This window comes from Prunus persica, chromosome G7 (assembly GCF_000346465.2).
Source record: "Prunus persica cultivar Lovell chromosome G7, Prunus_persica_NCBIv2, whole genome shotgun sequence".
NCBI classification, from domain to species: domain Eukaryota; kingdom Viridiplantae; phylum Streptophyta; class Magnoliopsida; order Rosales; family Rosaceae; genus Prunus; species Prunus persica.
In genome coordinates, this window is record NC_034015.1 from 16,989,504 (window position 1) to 17,007,965 (window position 18,462).

The following is an 18,462-nucleotide window of genomic DNA, read 5'->3' on the forward strand; positions in this document are numbered from 1 at the left end:
CACAACGTGTGTGACACATATTTCTCATATTTGGCCAAATTATTATATGTTATAATTTATCAATGAAATATTTCTCACATTTAATAAAATTATTATATGTTATAATTTATCAATGAATCATTCTCATAAAAGTCATACGTATTATTTATTTATTTATAGTACTAGGAATTTATAAATTCTTCTGTTACGTCAAATTGAATCCATCAACCAGATGTTTTCCTTTTTTACTTTTAAATTTTCAGTCCAATATTATGAATATGTTATTTTATTTTAACGTTAAATTTTTTAATTTTGGTTTAACGTGGACGGTCGAAAGTTTTTTTGGAGTTTTACTTTTAAAGTTAGAAGGGTCATGTGCGCCACCGAATTTACAGTGAACATTATTTCAATGCTTTAGCCGTGGCTGCCAACGCAAATTAGGTACAGTGTCAAGGGCAAATCAGTCATTTCGACACCACCAGGTAACCACTCGTTCGCGTTAGCGCGGTAGTTTTATTCAAAGGCCAGTAATGATTTTCAGAGTAGCTGCGAAAGCAACTAACAATTAACAAAGAAGTCGACGCCATAACCACTCCTAGTAGAGTAGAGCCCCATCTTCCTCAGTCCTCGCAGAGATTGAGAGAAAGCAATCATTTTGTCGAAGCTCCAAGTTTTCCAACAATGGCGGTCTCGGATTTCATGAGGTGAGAGAAATTTTAACATTTTCGCTTTTGAATTTTGAGAATGCAAATCTATTTCTGATATGCTCAATGTTATTTCACTGGAGTTTAATTTTGTACGATATTTTTTTTTTTTTTTCAATTTTGATGGTGGTCTCTGATTGATGCAATTTTGGACTTGCTTTAAGTGTGTGTAGTTAATTTCTCTGACAGCGTTCTCAGTTAAATTTTGGAATTTTCCAAATTTAGTTTTAGAAATATCCAAAATTGGAATTTTTTTTTTCTTTGGCTCAAATCTGTTGCCATTCTGTGACGATTTTTTTTAGAATATGATAGATTTTTTGATATAGATATGAGTGTTCTATTTTGGGGAAATGTGGTAGAATTTCTGTTTGGATTTGGCTGTACAGAGTTAAATTTAGAAATGTGGAAGCATCCAAAACCCAAGAGTTTCGTCAGAAAATCAAATCCCGTTCACAATTTCAGACCACCATCTTTTACTCTCTTTCTCCCTCTTCCTCTCCATCTCTCCCTTTTGCAGTTAGAGAAGAATCTTGTTGAGGTCACAAACATTCCTTGATTGAAAGTGACTGTGAATTCTCAACCCCAAGGTTAAATAAAAGTTCTGTTTTTTCTTTCTCTGGTGTTCTCTTTGTTTCTTTGAAATACATGTTCTTAGTCAAAATGGGCCTCTATTAGAATAAGACTTTTGACAGCCTGTGTTCGGCTACCACCTTACAAAAATCCAAGATTTCCATTATAATAGAGAGGCCACCGTTTGTTTGTGTACTGGTTTTTGCATTTCTGAATTAAAAAAAAGGGTGACTAAAGAAATCCAGTTTCATGGTCGAGACAAAACACTGAACAAAATGTGGGTGAATTGATACTGACAAATGATTGGTCTGTTGATGCAGATGATGATTGTTGGTGTATAGCTTGGGTGGCCATTATGTTCTGTACAACCCCAGCAACACATTTGCTTTATAAGCATTTGGGAACATAAAGCATTAACCGAATAGAAAGAAAAGGTTAATGGGAGCTGAACAAAAGAGCCAATGATTAAAGGTTTATAGTTGAATGTGTTGGACTGTTGATATATAGTCTCGTTATCAGTCTTGCCTGGAAGAAGATAGGGTAAGGGTGAAAGATGGTGGCCATTGGTGGTGAGGAGCCAACGCAAGAGCCAGGTAGCCACGGGGACAGAATATTTGTTTCAGTCCGGCTGAGGCCTTTGAGCGAGAAGGAGACTGCAAGAAACGATGTGTCGGATTGGGAATGCATTAATGACAGCACTGTCATATACAGGAACAATCTTTCAGTTTCTGAGCGCTCCATGTACCCAACTGCCTACACATTTGGTAAGGAAGTTCTTACATTGCAGTTTTGTAAAATTAGATTTTATTTGGTTAATGCATTCCAGTTTTCTGTCTGAATTGTTCGAATAATGTGGACTTTGAGATTTATGACATGACCGTTATGAAGCATTCGACCCAAGTGGACCGGGTTATACCGGATTGTGAAGCATTTTGCTGGAATTAGTTTCCATCTCCAGGAGTTTCTGAAATCTTTGTGATTTCAATACTCTAATTTCTTTTTGAATTAAGTGTCTCTAGAAATTCCGAATTCCTTTGCCCTGCTTTTGATACTATTTTCAGTAAAACTGACCATATTAATACTCATAACTCTTTCAAAAAATTTATTGGATATATATACATATATCTGTGAGTTTGTTGGTAGAGCATTTTGCGTAGCCCATATTGTTACTACTGTGTCTCATGGATTTAATTTTCACATGTGCTTACTTATTTAATCTGTATTCTTTCCCTTTCTTGGTATCAGACAGAGTATTTGGGACTGATTGCTCCACAATGCGGGTGTATGAAGAAGGAGCCAAGAAAGTTGCTCTTTCAGTTGTCAGCGGCATAAACTGTAAGTAGAGTATAATTTAATTTCCCTTCTTTTTCATTATTCTTCTTTGGTAATTTTTCTTTGAACTGATCAATATCTATCCATCCTTTCAGCAAGTATTTTTGCATATGGACAAACAAGCAGTGGAAAGACGTACACCATGAGTGGAATTACTGAGTACACTGTTACTGATATATATGACTACATAGAGAAGGTATTTTACAGAAAATGATAATTTTTTTTTTTTGGTTTCCACATTTCATTATGTTTCTTGGTTCTCTAACTTTGATTAAATAATGTGTATTTTATGTAGCACAAGGAGAGAGAATTCCATTTAAAGTTCTCTGCAATGGAGATCTACAACGAATCTGTTAGGGACCTCCTCAGTGCAGATACCACTCCACTTAGACTTCTGGATGATCCAGAGGTAAATTTCATTTTTGGTATGCTTGAGAACTTCTACATGTAAGTTTCTTGTACTAATTGTTAGACTTTTTATAGAGAGGAACAATTGTTGAGAAACTTACAGAGGAAACTCTGAGGGACTGGGATCATTTCAAAGAACTTCTATCTGTCTGTGAAGGCAAGGATGCTTTAACCTATTATTTGATTAACAGATGACTGTGGATGCAAATTTAAACAATGTCTTAATACATTTTCACAGATCAAAGACAGATAGGGGAAACAGCCCTAAATGAAGCAAGCTCCAGATCTCATCAGATTCTCAGATTGGTATGACCAGTTTTTTTGCTAACAAACTGCAATTGTAGATGTCACATTGTTTTTTGCTTGGCTAAGTTTGTTTGCTTACCAATTATACTAAATTACCCTGGTCATTATGTTGTGGTTTTATCAGGTAATAGAAAGTTCAGCACGTGAGTTTCTTGGCTATGACAAATCAAGCTCCCTTACAGCTGTTGTGGTAAGTTATATTATTTTTAAGGGAGAAAATGAGTTTTTTTTTTAAACCATCGTTAAGGGGATAATGGGATAACAAAAGAATGATACAATTCCTTTTGGTACAGAACTTTGTCGATCTTGCCGGAAGTGAGCGTGCATCCCAGACATTATCAGCTGGCACAAGGTTGAAAGAGGGTTGCCATATAAATCGCAGTCTACTAACTCTGGGCACTGTTATTCGCAAGCTCAGGTCAGCTTGTGCAGCCTTTTTTTTATTTTCTCAGTTACGGGTCATATCTGATACTAGTTTGTGCAATACTCCTGCAGCAAGGGAAGAAATGGGCATGTTCCTTACCGAGATTCGAAGCTAACCCGCATTCTGCAGTCCTCCTTGGGAGGAAATGCTAGAACTGCCATCATTTGTACCATGAGTCCTGCACATAGCCATGTTGAACAATCAAGAAATACCCTCTTGTTTGCAAGCTGTGCTAAAGAAGTGACAACAAATGCGCAGGTTAATGTAGTCATGTCGGATAAAGCATTGGTGAAGCATTTGCAAAGAGAATTGACTAGATTAGAGACTGAGTTGAGAGGTTCAGGACCAAAAACTGTTCCAGCTGATTCTTCAACATTACTAAGAGAAAAGGACCATCAAATTGAAAAGGTAACTAATATGCTTTTGGTATAAAAGTTTGGCATCTTACAAATCCTCAAAATTACATTTGTGACAAGTATTCATTTTCCTTGCATGGAAAGATGTCATGTCATTCTCTAAACAATATGTTATTCTCTTCACTCAGTTCTTTTCTTTTTTTACGTATTTTTTTTTAACTTAAGTGAATATCCAAAACTGGGCAAAGAAGCACAAAACAGAGGCCAGCAGATTTGCTAACCTCTTAAAAGATCACCAAAGAATTCAAAAGAGAGGATAAAAATATAAATTCTGGTAATGGAAAGAAGGAATTTTCTCTTTAATATGTATAGACCTTCAAATATTTTCTTTCTGGTCTTTTCACAATTTGATCAAGCAGGTTTCTCCATGTTAATTACTTTTAATTCTGTCTCATGATTCTCGAGTTGTCTCAAGTGGCAGTCTCTGAAAATCTTCATTGTGCTTACCTTGGAAATTTCTTTTCTTTGTTTTTTCTTTCTTCTCCATGGTTCTCATATGTAAGAGGACAGAGTACAGTTTTTCCTGTTCATGTTTCATGCAGCATCCTTTTCTTGTCTAAAAAACCTTTTGGTTTTGTTTATTCATTGTGTAGCTCAAGAAAGAGGTATCCGAGCTGACTCAGCAACGAGACCTTGCTCAGTCTCAGGTTAAGGATCTGGTGCGAGTTCTTGGAGATGATAAACCATCAGCAGTATGTGTACTAACATAAATTGAAGAATCCAGTTTCACTTCAATGTCCCCTGCCTGTCCTAAGTTCAATTTATTTTCATGTTACTGTAGGAGGATCTGGATCGTTATTACCCCAAATTGCGAGTGCGAAATGCATGGGACATTGAAATTCAAACATCAGGGGCACCTGTTCAACCTGTTTCTCACGGCCGAGCCAACAGTGTTAGATCTTTTGGCACATCTCAGTATTCAGATGGAGACAGTAGGAGTAGTTCCAATGAGACTTTATTCCAACTTCCTGACTTGGAAGAGAGTTTCCTGCACACTGACTCCTCTCGGCAGTTGTCCGTTGGCATTCCTAATTTTGTTGATGGGAATCTGCATCAGGAGGAGAGCAAAGAACGATCTGATGGAAATTCGGAGGATCTTTGCAAGGAAGTACGCTGCATTGAAATGGAAGAGTCAAGCACAAACAGATATGTAGTGTCAAATATATCAGATTCAAGTGCAAGCAGATACCAAAACTCAAATATGTCGTCTCCGATGGCAAACACAGCTACCTCAGGATTGACAATGGTTGAGAACGGAGATGGCACAAATCAAGAATTGGAGTCACCCCTATTGAACCAAAAAGGTTTTCTAATTCCATCTTCCGAGCAGACATCTCAGTGGCTGTCAGAGAAGGATATGTTTAGCCCCTCATTCTTGAAGTTAAGGAGGACTAGAAGTTGTAGAGCACGTCTTACGAACAGTTGGTCTTCATGTTGGTTTGAGATGATGGTAGAGAAGAATGAGAGCACACCTCCTCCAATTGATTTTGAGAAAAGTTTTACAGGAAGGCCTGAGGGTGTCCAAAAGAAACTTCCTTCATTGAACTATGGAGGTGAGATTGAGAGGCTATCAAGAAATGGCTCTCAGGCTTCTGCAAGAAGTGATACTGTTGAGGAGTGTAAAGCACAAAATACCACATTCACAACTGATGACAAGAGTACTGAATGCAGTACCTTAGCTGAAGGAACAGAGGAAATGACTGATACCCAATGCAATACTCAACTTGCTGATCGTACGGTGAGTTTTTTATTTTTTCATCACTTCTTTAGAATAGGCCAGTCGTCTTATTGGTGCATTGATGAAGAGAAGGGAAGGGCCACTAGTAAGATGGACACCCAGTTGAAAGAAGTAAAAAGGAAGGGCAATTTAGCAAGACCCTTCACTTTGTTTCACACTGTTAAAACTAAACTGAAAATTATGCAATATCTTCTTTATGCACAATTCTAGCAGGAATTATAGGGGTTTTAGTAAGATGTACAACCAGTTATTCCTTTTTTCTTCAAATTTAGCCGTTGAGACATAAAGAAGAGAAGTTGTAGAAACTAATTATATTTCTAACAAAGATTTTCTCGTATGACAGGTACCAGAGACGGATTTAAAGCCCGTACCATCTGCAAGGGATGTAAAAGATGTTGGCTTGGACCCAATTCATAGTGATGAGGAAAGCCCTTCAATGTGGCCTTCAGAATTCAACAGGCTCCAAAGAGAGATCATTGAACTTTGGGATGCCTGCAACGTGTCATTGGTTCACAGGACTTACTTCTTCCTCCTATTTAAAGGTGATCCGAGTGATTCTATTTACATGGAGGTTGAGCACAGGAGATTGTCCTTCCTCAAAGAAACATTTGCTCGGGGCAATCAAACTTTGGAAGATGGTCAAACTATAACACCCGCTTCAAGGTATTTTAACGCATCTGATCTAGATTAGAAGGCTTCAGATTTACTTGGAACTTATCTTGTATGTGCATTGTCTGAACTTAAACATGTTCCATTCTATAAATAGCTCGAAGGCTTTGTCTAGTGAGAGACACATGCTGAGCAAGCAAATGCGGAGGCGGCTCTCTGCAGACGAAAGAAATAACCTCTACCTAAAGTGGGGTATTGGGCTACATTCAAAGAATAGGAGGCTGCAATTGGCAAACCTACTGTGGAGTGACACAAAGAACATGGACCATATCATGGATAGTGCCACCATTGTTGCAAAGCTTGTGAGCACAGTAGAGCCTGAGCAAGCATTCAAGGAGATGTTTGGACTCAGATTTGCACCCCGAGACGCGAGGCCAAAATCTCACTTCTGGACAGAAAGTTTCAAGGCTCTTGTGTAAGAGCTTGTGGGATCACCATGTTAGAAGTCTCATTTTGTTCAATTCCAATCACCTATAGAATAATGATTCCTTGACAAATATCCCATTTGATATTCTCTCTTCTGATTGTATTTTTTGTTTTTATTTTTTTGACCAGCTGTTCTGATTGTATAATTTTTTTCCCCCCGGTTAAAGTCCTGATTGTAATTGACTGCAAGAAAGAGTGTAAATTTGCCCAGGCTAGGCTTCCCTAGTTTATTGTAAAGTAATTAGTACCTTACCAATAATCATGTGGAGAGATGTAATGTAACTATATAAAGAGTGTTATATACGGGTTTTTTTTTATTCTTTTTATTTTTACCAATTCAATCTTGATTCCTTCGCTTCTGTCTTTGCAAGCATGAACATTACATAATTTATTCACAACAGCTACTCTTTACCATTTTCAAATGCTATTTATTCGTTCCTCTTCTATAACAAGAAGATGTCAAACGCAATCTGTGCCAGCTTCTTTTCTGCTGTCAATTATGAGTTCATATTTGACTTTTCATACTGAAAACTGTATTTCAAAGTTGAACTTGTTTTTTCGGGTTGAAATGGGGATCCTAAACACACAAAAATTAAATGACCGAGAAAATACGAGTTCTAAAAACTCTTAACAAATCATCATCAAAAGTAGCCGCAACCCATCTAGGAATCTCATCCAGCATAAAGTTGGACCCCAAATTTTGAAGTACAAGAAAATTGATCAAAATTTTGCAACTACTGGCATTCATTGTGTCCATCAATATATTCACATAAAAGGGAAAGTCTCTACTCTCATATCATCCCACTGACTCGACATTAATTATTTTCATTCAGACGATGCCTTGGATTGAATTGGATTGGGTTGGGTCAGGCATCGATTCAGGACACTTTTATGACAGCCCTACATGCCCAATATCTACTCATCTGTTGCATTCAACTAGCTTTAATATTAACCCACCTTGGCAAACCAAGGATCCCAGTGGATTTAACAACTGAGAGGAAAAGAAGAAGAAAAAAATACATTATCGTGGGTCTACCACAGACTTGACACCATGAAAACAACAAGAAAGTTTACATGATAAAAATATGATAAGTCATTGAAGCTAATTATTTCCCTAATAGAAAGGGACCCTTTTTAATTGGCGTAATGCGTGGCCATTGTAAAGTTGTGAGTTCAGAGCTCAAATAACATCAAATTGTTCAAATCTGTCATTCCATTTTTAGGACTCGATGCCTATTATCACCATGGTGCACCTCCCTTGGCATTGGCAAAAGGTGAGATTTTGACAGATTGGATAGGGATGAGTTGATGGACATTTTGATCGAGGTTTTCCATCGAGGAAGAGAATCCAATCCAGGATAGGATGAATGCTTTTACTGGTAATTATGTGTTGACTGGATACACGTTTGCCGGATCAACTCATGGACGGGAAAAGTATTTGAATCACGAGACAAATATGACCGAAATTGCATTCTATATAATGCGTCAAAATCTAAGGCTAATAAAATAGTTGGTCCATTCACTCGCCATGTTATCTTGGCGCATTTCACATTCATTATTAGAAGATGTCGTATTATGTTGGGTGTATCTTTCGTTCATTATTAGAAGTTGTCGTATTATGTCAAGATGCATATTATGTTTATTATTAAAAGTTGTCGTATTATGTTTGGTACATTTTACGTTCATAGATACTAAAAGTTATCATATTATGTTAGGCGTATCTCGCGCTAGTTATTAGAAGTTGTCTTATTATATTAAAGACATCTCTCACACTTTCTATTAGAACTCTCACGCTTTTTTACTTGTCCTATTGTATTGGACGTAAACTCGAAGAATGAACCAATTAAGCCTCCTACATTAGTGCCAAATGCATATCCAAGACTGGATGCTTTTAAGATTATTCAAAAAGTGCTGCCAACTATAGCTGATTTTGTGGGTGGTCCTTTCAGCCGATTGACCTTCTACTTTGCTCATACGAGCTTCAACCTTTATGTACTTTCCCATATCACTCCAAGCCAACCACCAAGGCTAATAAAATAGATACATTCCATGATAATTCCACTTCACAATCTCTTTTACAGTTCACCTTGACGTTTTGGATCTTGACCATTCAATCCAAGAACATGCTTCAAAAGAGAGAACCCCATTGCCAGTCACAAAGGTGGGAGTTTCCTTGCTAAAAAGCTACAAGTTACTAGGGTGGGGTTAAGAGGGAAAATTTGTCAAACAAGGGGGTAAAAGCATAAAGGGTCTTAGCCAACCAACTCGAAACCCTAGCCCCAAATCAATGGTAGGGACATTTAAGTTTTAATTGGACCCACATTTAAATTTATCATACTATTTTTTTCCACATACCCCAAAATAAAATAAACAACAAAAGCAAACATACAATATACATAACATCAAACACACTGCACAAGGGCTCAATGATTAAACCAACATCATGTCATATGAGGTTGAAAAGTGCTACCCCCATCCCCCACCACACCTCACTAAACCACTTATTCAAAGTGCTTGTTCAAAAAGCGCTTTTAAGAGCACACCCACAGACCAGCCCCCCTTAAAAATTTCAATTTCAACATCAACACTCTCTCACTCTCACACTCTGACCGAAAGATACTTGCACTGGCCCAACATATGGCGACACCTCTCTCTGCCCCTACCGGCCGGCCTCTGCTAATTTACACACCCGCTGAGCACTTACTTATCCTCAACCCACCCCTCTCGTGAACTAAAATACGAAACCGAAACCCGTTTCATTCATTTTCACACAAAAAATAAAAAAAACCGCCACTTTATGGCCGGGGCTGCGCTTCTCTTCTTCCTTGTGGTACTGTGCGCACCCCCTTTCTTATCCTGGGCCCAACGCAGCGCCGAAACTGTTGCCGAGATCGAGGCCTTGACGTCCTTCAAGCTTAACCTCCACGATCCACTTGGCGCATTGAACGGCTGGGATTCAACCACGCCGTCGGCTCCATGCGACTGGAGGGGAGTCGATTGTACTGATAACCGAGTCAGCGAGCTCCGCCTGCCTCGTCTCGAACTCGGTGGCCGACTGAGCGACCGCCTTGGTAACCTGCGCATGTTGCGCAAGGTGAGCCTCCGGTCCAACTCCTTCAACGGCACCGTTCCGTCTTCGCTTTCCCAATGTACGCTCCTACGCTCCGTCTTCTTGCAGAACAACTCACTCTCCGGCAAGCTCCCGGCGGAGATCGGAAACCTGAGTAACCTCCAGATTTTCAACGTCGCCAGTAACCACCTCTCCGGCGAAATCTCCGGTGAGTTGCCTCCGAGGCTCAAGTACCTCGATCTCTCCTCAAACTCATTCTCCGGCGAGATTCCGAAGAGCATCGTCAATCTGACTGGCCTTCAACTCATCAACCTCTCGTACAACCAGTTCTCCGGTCAGGTTCCGGCGAGCTTTGGCGAGCTCCAAGAGCTCGAGTTCCTCTGGCTCGACTACAACCTCTTATCAGGACCACTGCCTTCGGCGCTCGCCAATTGCTTGGCACTCGTGCATTTGAGCGTTGAAGGCAATGCGCTCAGCGGCGTGATACCGGCGGCGATCGGCGCTCTACCGAAGCTTCAAGTGCTCGCGCTTTCACAAAATACTCTCTCTGGTACTGTCCCGTACTCAATGTTCTGCAACGTTTCAGTTTTTACGCCGTCGCTTCGAATCGTCCAGCTGGGGTTTAATGCGTTCACGGATATCGTGAAGCCCGAGACAGCGAGTTGTTTTAGTGCTCTGCAAGTTTTGGATCTTCAACACAATCAGATTGGCGGCGATTTTCCTTGGTGGTTAACACAGGTATCAAACTTGACAATTCTCGATGTTTCTAGTAACTCATTTTCTGGTGTGGTGCCGCCAGAGATTGGAAACTTAACCAGATTGGAGGAGCTTAAAATGGCTAATAATTCATTTAGCGGTCCGATTCCTGCAGAGATTAAGCAATGTAGCTTACTGCGCGTGCTTGATCTCCAAGGGAATCGATTTTCGGGTGAAATTCCTTTGTTTTTGGGTGATTTGAGAGGTTTGAAGGTGCTGTCCCTGGGGGAAAATCAGTTCTTGGGTTCAATTCCTGCAAATTTTCCCAACCTTTTGGGGCTGGAGACTTTGAGCTTGAGAGGGAACCAGTTGACTGGAACTTTGCCTGAGGAGGTGCTTATGGGGTTGGGCAATTTGACCACATTGGACCTCAGTAGGAACAAGTTTTCTGGTGAAGTTGGCATCACTATTGGGAATTTGAGTCAGTTAATGGTTCTGAATCTAAGTGGTAATGGCTTTTCTGGGAGGGTTCCTAGCAGCTTGGCCAGTCTTTTCAGGCTTACAACTATTGATTTGAGCAAACAGAACTTCTCTGGTGAGCTACCTTTTGAGCTTTCTGGGTTACCCAATCTGCAAGTTATTGCATTGCAAGAGAACAGTTTGTCTGGAGATGTTCCTGAGGGCTTTAGTAGTTTGATGGGCCTGCATTATTTGAACCTCAGTTCCAACGCATTTTCTGGTCATATTCCGGAGAATTATGGTTTTCTTCGGTCATTGGTTGTTCTGTCATTGGCTGACAACCACATTTCGGGTGTGATTCCACCAGAGCTTGGAAACTGCTCGGATCTTCAAGTTGTGGAGCTGCAATCAAACTCTTTGACAGGCAGCATTCCAGCTGATCTTTCTCACCTCTCATTGTTGAAGGAGCTTGATTTGGGAAACAACAACTTAACAGGTGAAATCCCTGAAGAAATTTCCAAATGTTCATCACTAACTGCTTTGTTACTGGAGTCCAATCATCTTTCAGGTGGCATACCAGTCTCATTGTCTGTGCTATCAAACCTAACTACTCTGGATCTTTCGAACAACAACTTGAGTGGGGAAATTCCTTGTAATCTTACATTAATTCCTGGTCTTGTGAACTTCAATGTCTCCATGAATAACCTCGATGGTAAGATCCCGGAATTGCTTGGTTCTCGGATCAACAATCCATCAGCATTTGGAGGAAATAAAAACCTATGCGGGCGGCCATTGGATCGGAAATGTGAGGATGTAGGCACCAAGAGTGACAACAAGAAGAGGCTGATTCTAATGATTGTTATTATTGCAAGTGGAGCTTGCCTATTAGCTCTGTGTTGCTGCTTCTACATCTTCAGCCTCTTCAGGTGGCGCAAAAAGCTCAAACAAAAGGCATCTGGAGAGAAGAACAGGAGTCCAGCAAGGGCAAGCTCAGGGGCCAGTGGGGGCCGTGGAAGCTCTGATAGTGGAGGGCCAAAGCTTGTTATGTTCAACAACAAAATCACACTGGCAGAGACAATTGAAGCTACCAGACAATTCGACGAAGAAAATGTGCTCAGCAGAACAAGATATGGGTTGGTCTTCAAGGCTTGTTATGCTGATGGTATGGTGTTATCGGTCCGCCGCTTCCCAGATGGAGCACTCAATGAAAACTTGTTCAGAAAGGAAGCTGAAGCACTGGGCAGAGTGAAGCACCGGAACTTAACAGTTCTTCGAGGCTACTACGCCGGGCCACCAGACATGAGGCTTCTTGTCTATGACTACATGCCCAACGGAAATCTCGCCACCCTTTTGCAAGAAGCATCACACCAAGATGGCCATGTCCTCAATTGGCCAATGCGCCACCTCATTGCACTTGGAATTGCTCGTGGCTTGGCCTTCTTACACAGTTCCGCAGTGGTTCACGGCGATGTGAAACCCCAAAGCGTGCTCTTCGACGCCGATTTCGAAGCCCATCTGTCCGATTTCGGGCTAGACAAACTCACATTGGCAACCCCAGCTGAGGCCTCAAGCTCAACCACAGTTGGGACATTAGGCTATGTGTCTCCAGAAGCAGTTCTAACAGGAGCAGTTACAAAAGAATCAGATGTTTACAGCTATGGGATCGTTTTGCTTGAGCTCTTGACAGGGAAGAGGCCGGTGATGTTTACCCAAGACGAAGATATAGTGAAATGGGTGAAGAAGCAGCTCCAAAAAGGCCAAATCACAGAGTTGCTGGAGCCGGGTTTGCTTGAGCTCGACCCTGAGTCAACGGAGTGGGAAGAGTTCTTGCTTGGAGTGAAAGTTGGGTTGCTCTGCACAGCACCCGACCCGCTTGACCGACCCACCATGTCCGATATCGTTTTCATGCTCGAAGGCTGCCGGGTCGGACCCGATATTCCCTCCTCCGCTGACCCGACGTCTCAACCGTCTCCGGCGTAATCAGAAGCCCAACAAACTTTGACCTTTTCTTTTTTCTTTTTTTAATTTTTTTTAAAAAAATGTTTCTTTAACTGTAGTCTATCGTAGCTGAAGTTTTGGACTTTTTTGTCTATTTTACGCTTTTGCCCTTTTAGCACGCTCGTCTATGCCGGCCGAGCCGGGACTGTGGGGTCCGCCGGGGGATTTGAGTAAAATCCAAGATTTTCAGTCAACGAAATGGACAGGCGCAGTTAATTAATTAAATAAAAAGCCAAACGAAGAGCGAAAAAGACAGGGCCCACCGTTCTGTTTCCCGCCGCACACCAAGCGACGAAAGGAACTGTTTATTTGGTTTCGGGCGGGGCCATGTGGGCTCGTGAAAATATAGCCGTTAATGTTGTGGGGTCTGAGTGGTACATACATACACCCTGGAATCCAGTTAAGCACAGATTCAACGTGATTTCGATCTGTTGGACTGCCACGTGGGGTAAGCTGCTGGCGCTGATTTGTTTCATGGCAGTGGACTAGAGTGGAGAGGTGCAGACAAGGACGTTGAGTTCAGGTCCCACTGGATCAGGACTCAATAACTCTTTCCAGTACTTGGAACTTTTAGTGGGTCGTGACTCGTGACTATTTTGTATTGAAATGAATTGATTCATTCAATTGAATCGTAGTAGTCGTGTGTCTCATTCGTCATCTAATTGGCATTCGTGGTTTGATGCTACCAAACTTGAAATTTGGCTCCAAAATGAGCCAAACTGAAATTTATATACCACAAATATTTTTGTAATATTAGAGGCACAAAAGAAGAGACAACAACCAGAAGATTCGCCTTGGAATACCCAAACATATAATAACTAAATACTAAATAAATACAAGAGTTGAACGAATGGTTGGGTGTGGAAATAAAATATATGTTCAGCGACACTGGGAACTGGGCAAAACGCAGTGACCGTTAAGCTATGGATCTTCCTCTTTTGAATGTCTCTGATTTTTTTTTTTTTTTTATAATTTATTTTGGTTTACGTTGCTTCTGATTTCCGTTGGTTAACAAACAGCACGATAAGTTGTTTAACAAATATTTTCCGAAACGTTGGTCTCTGTTATTCGATAAAGAAAATACGTTTTTTTTCTTTTTTTCTTATGGTCAATGGAAATGTGTTAAGTCAACGCTTATAAATGGCATCATCACCCAAAAAAAAGGCCAAAAAAAATCTCTTGAGAATGGCTAGGTGAAGGAGAATGACTGACGATGGAAATTGGCAGGCAAGACCAACATAGTTGGACCTACAAATTATGCTTAAAAGCCTATAACTCTGTTCAACTTGGGATATGTAAGGAAAAACCCAACAACATATGGGTTAAGAGAGAAGCCCAAACAAGAGATAGTTGGGTCCAATTCCGACCCAAAACAGATTCGATCCCTAAGAATTAAAAAACTTGGCCACAGGTTCCCACCACAGTGTTGGTGGATTCCCCTTCTCCCCATGGCACCCAGCTTCGAAACCTCTAGGGTTTGTTTCCTCCAATGTAACAACCAAAAACAAAACCAAAAACTTGAATTTTGAGTTTCCATTCTGAGTCATGGTGAATAATACTAGAAGGCTCCAAATCAAACACATCAAACTTGAGATAATTAGCCATGGCCGCAATCAAGCTAGATTTGTTTGCCAGTGCCAGGAGGACCATACAATAATAAGTAGCCTCTTTTCCAAACCTTGCCCACCTAATAAAACTCCCTTCTCCTCCCCCACAAACCTATCCTAATCCTCTACAATCATTTTCTCAACCTTTTTCTCTTCTCCAATTGCATTGGCCTCAGCGAACACATGGGACAAGTAGTGTGTTTCATGTGGAGCGTTAGCACAAACTAACTCTTTTGCGGTTGTTCAGGGGCGGTGGCTCGTTGCAGTATTTAGTTTAAACTTATCGAAGGAAGGCGTCAATGATTTCATGGCCTTTTTCTTTTCACAAGGTGTTTTGCTAAGTCTGAGACCGTCTGTGGAGGGAGGGACTAATCTTGGTTCAGAGGTGAGAGCTAGCGGCTTAGTATAAGTAAGATTATGTTTTTAGAGGTCATCAATGTATTAAGCATTTCCCAGTACAATAATCTATCAAATGATAGTAATACCATTGAATATGATGATCAGAAACATAAAACAAATTCGTGGAGTGGAATATTCCAGAATGATGACTTCTCCATTATGTCAAACTAATATGTAGAAAAAGGAGCAGGTGAACAACCAGCTAAAAAAGCTTTATTTCAAAGACAATTCACTTCAAATTCTACAATCAGAAAAAGGATCTTCCTATGCAAGACCAATAACTTGGCACAACACTGCACACTGCGAATGAGCATCACAAACCTGTGAGTAACCGAGACGCCAACAACATACACATTCAAAGCTGGCAGGAATGCCATCTCTAATCTGCTCTGGATTGTCCGGATCGGGATGAAAGGATGATGCCGACAATGAGACCGTACAAAGCCAAAGCTTCAGCAAAGATGAGAATGAGAATCATTCCAACAAAAAGCTTTGGCTGTTGCGCATTCGCCCTGCGGAATAAACCTATTACATCAGGAACATACTAAACATCCTATCACAGAAAAGAAAAAAGATCAATTGCACAAGAAGAAAACAAGGAGCAATCCAAATGTAATGCCTGCAGAGCCAAGAACCAAAAAAACACGGCACCTAAAATCGGGAGAATAAATCTCGAAAACCCTTCGGGGAAACATCCAATTAAAAACTGGGTGGAACAACAGTCATGGCAGCAAACACAGGAAGACTAGGGATTATCACTCTACCAACATGGAAAAGATTTTGTCTTTCTTCTGTAAGAGTCACTAAGAAACATTAAGAAGGGTGATCACATTTCCTTCCCATTAATACACTCATCCAATCCAATTGTATCAAAACCCAACAAACATTGTAGACTAATTTTCATTTATAGGTCAGTTCTCTTCACATTGCCTAGAAAATTCCACGTATTTCTGCCAGTCTAAAACCTTAATCAAATCCCATAACAATGCCAACAAGTTATTCAAATACCCAATTACTCAGACAAAACATAATTCTCTTCCAACGCACAAAAAAAAACATAGCTTCATCCATACAAAACTTAAACAAAAACCAAAAATGGAGGGAAAACCAAATTACCTAACACCGGCATCGCCGACGATTCCGATGGCCATTCCGGCGGAAAGTCCGGCGAGGCCGCAAGCGAGGCCGGAGGAGAGGTGGGCATAGCCATCGAAAAGGTAATAAGATTTGGCCTTCGGGTTAATCCCAGTGCTGATAATCACAGCAATGATCAAACCATAGATACCCAACACTCCCGCCATAACCACCGGAACAATCGATTTCATGACCAGCTCTGGCCTCATTACCCCCATCGACGCCACGCCCACGCCGCTCTTCGCCGTCCCGTACGCCGCTCCCATACCTGAATTGACCAAAAAGCCCCTCTAAGTCATTCAATTTTCACGCAGAAATGAAATGTGCAAATTGGAGCTAGATTTGGAGGGAAAGTTGGGGGTTCTCACTTACAGGAGAAAACTAGGGCGGCCGCGGCGCCGAGGAAGCCGAAGAACGGCGCCGTTTCGTCGCCGCTGAACGTGGATGACGCCATTTTCTTTGCTTTTGGTTTTCCGATTAGCGATTGGCTTCAGCCTCTCTCAGATTTGGGAAATTTTGATCGCGGAGATTAGAGACTGATAGATTTGGATTCACACGAGCGTTTTGTCGCTTACGAGTCACGACAGCGTGTGGTGCCTCTTTCTCTGAAGCTTCAGTGGGGCCCGCTGATTGATTGGCAACGGGACAAAATGGATAAATGTTGAATTGGGCGTTTCATGGGCCTACAATACAGGCCAGCCCAATGGGTCATTTTTATATGTTCGATCAACGACTTGTCGTTTCACAACGCCCAACTAAAAAAATAGGCTTCCCCCATTTTTATGAGTGATATGGGCTATAATGCCTGCAAAGCCCAATCATCAAGCCGGTCGAGGCTTAACTTTTGGCGTAAGCGTGCCTTTGATTTCCCTTCGTGTTCTATTTTTACATGCATCTGTGATCAGAAATTAAATTTGCACGTATAGACAACTGATCATAACAACTCATTTTAATTCTTTCTAAAATATTTATTTTCAGTAACTAATAGACAATTGTAAGATGCGTATGTTCATTTTCACTTTTATTATGAAAAGAAGAAAGAAAAAAGACTTCCAAGAGTGTGAGTAAAACCACCATCATGCAAACAAGTACCACCATGACCTTTTTATTTTCATCTTCTTTGCTTTTTTCCATTAATATCTACCATCACATTCACATACCCAATAAAAAGATGAAAAAGAATGCAAGAGTCAGTTTAAAGTAAAATAATTATGACTGGTTTGATGGATCCGTGCAAATGCTTAACGTTGAATACATTGTGATTATTAATATGCATTTAAAAAGCTCTTCCCCTTTCATCATTCTGCCTTCAAGAAATTTGTTGTGGTGCAGAAAATACAATCTCCCCAACCCTGAAATGGTTGACTTTGATTGACCCGTTGCTCTACTTAATTATGCTTATTGAGGAGGATTAATTAATCTCAGATTATTACTTCCAGAAGATGTTTACAGATAAAAGAGAGGTGTTGGCCACACGTTGGTTTCAGATATTATTTTATGGGGCCATGTCCAAGTGTGGCCAGAGAGATGAAGGAAGCACATAAAATTACTGGGAAAATTTAAATAAATAAATAAAGAAAAATTAAAAAAGGGGTATTTGAAATCTCAGTGACATTCCCCAGTGAGGCAGTGAAGTGTAATCATTCTATGATATGCTTTCCATACCTTTGGTGGTGATAAGTCCACTTCCTCTAGCATTTGAAATCTCTCTAAATTGCATCATACTTTCTATCATTTCACAAATTTAATTTTCCTTTTTTTTTCCCTTATGATTTTATTTTTTGGTTATATTGGGAGGAAAGAAACATATGATTTCGATCCTGAGTACCAAGCATAAGGGAAGGGGGAGGGCACAACCATTGTGGTAACCCCGCTCGACTTGTTATGATTTCTTTAATTATCTGCAACTGAGATTTATTGAGCCTAGTTGCTACTAGCATTTGCCATATTAATCTGCAGAATAATGAGCCTGACATCACTCTCTATGCAAGACAGTTCCCAATTGAATTTTGCTTCATTGACTGGAAAAAAGGTAACACGCCAACAATCAAACCTTTTTGACAAACAAGCACAAACAACATGTCTAATCAGGGCCAAAATGTATCAAGAACCAGGAGAGGCATGTCT

The 18,462-nt window shown here is 40.5% G+C and overlaps 3 protein-coding genes across 3 annotated transcripts; 2 read left to right on the top strand and 1 right to left on the bottom strand.

The window, feature by feature from the left end:
* Positions 466–7,326, top strand: LOC18770921 (kinesin-like protein KIN-7C). The gene is made up of 14 exons (XM_020569174.1): positions 466–683; positions 1,574–2,017; positions 2,499–2,588; positions 2,681–2,781; positions 2,881–2,994; positions 3,069–3,150; positions 3,232–3,299; positions 3,424–3,489; positions 3,593–3,717; positions 3,795–4,131; positions 4,733–4,831; positions 4,921–5,877; positions 6,221–6,540; positions 6,644–7,326. The coding sequence occupies exons 2-14, from the start codon at positions 1,807–1,809 to the stop codon at positions 6,963–6,965; spliced, it is 2,892 nt and encodes a 963-aa protein (XP_020424763.1). The 5' UTR covers positions 466–683; positions 1,574–1,806; the 3' UTR covers positions 6,966–7,326.
* LOC18770274 (probable LRR receptor-like serine/threonine-protein kinase At4g36180) lies at positions 9,234–13,852 on the top strand. Its single transcript, XM_007204611.2, has one exon. The coding sequence runs from the start codon at positions 9,770–9,772 to the stop codon at positions 13,175–13,177; it is 3,408 nt and encodes a 1,135-aa protein (XP_007204673.1). The 5' UTR covers positions 9,234–9,769; the 3' UTR covers positions 13,178–13,852.
* On the bottom strand, positions 15,262–16,954 carry LOC18771680 (V-type proton ATPase 16 kDa proteolipid subunit). The gene is made up of 3 exons (XM_007202614.2): positions 16,708–16,954; positions 16,318–16,603; positions 15,262–15,713 (listed from the first exon to the last, which is right to left on the bottom strand). Exons 1-3 carry the CDS (start codon positions 16,787–16,789, stop codon positions 15,581–15,583), a joined length of 501 nt encoding a protein of 166 aa, XP_007202676.1. The 5' UTR covers positions 16,790–16,954; the 3' UTR covers positions 15,262–15,580.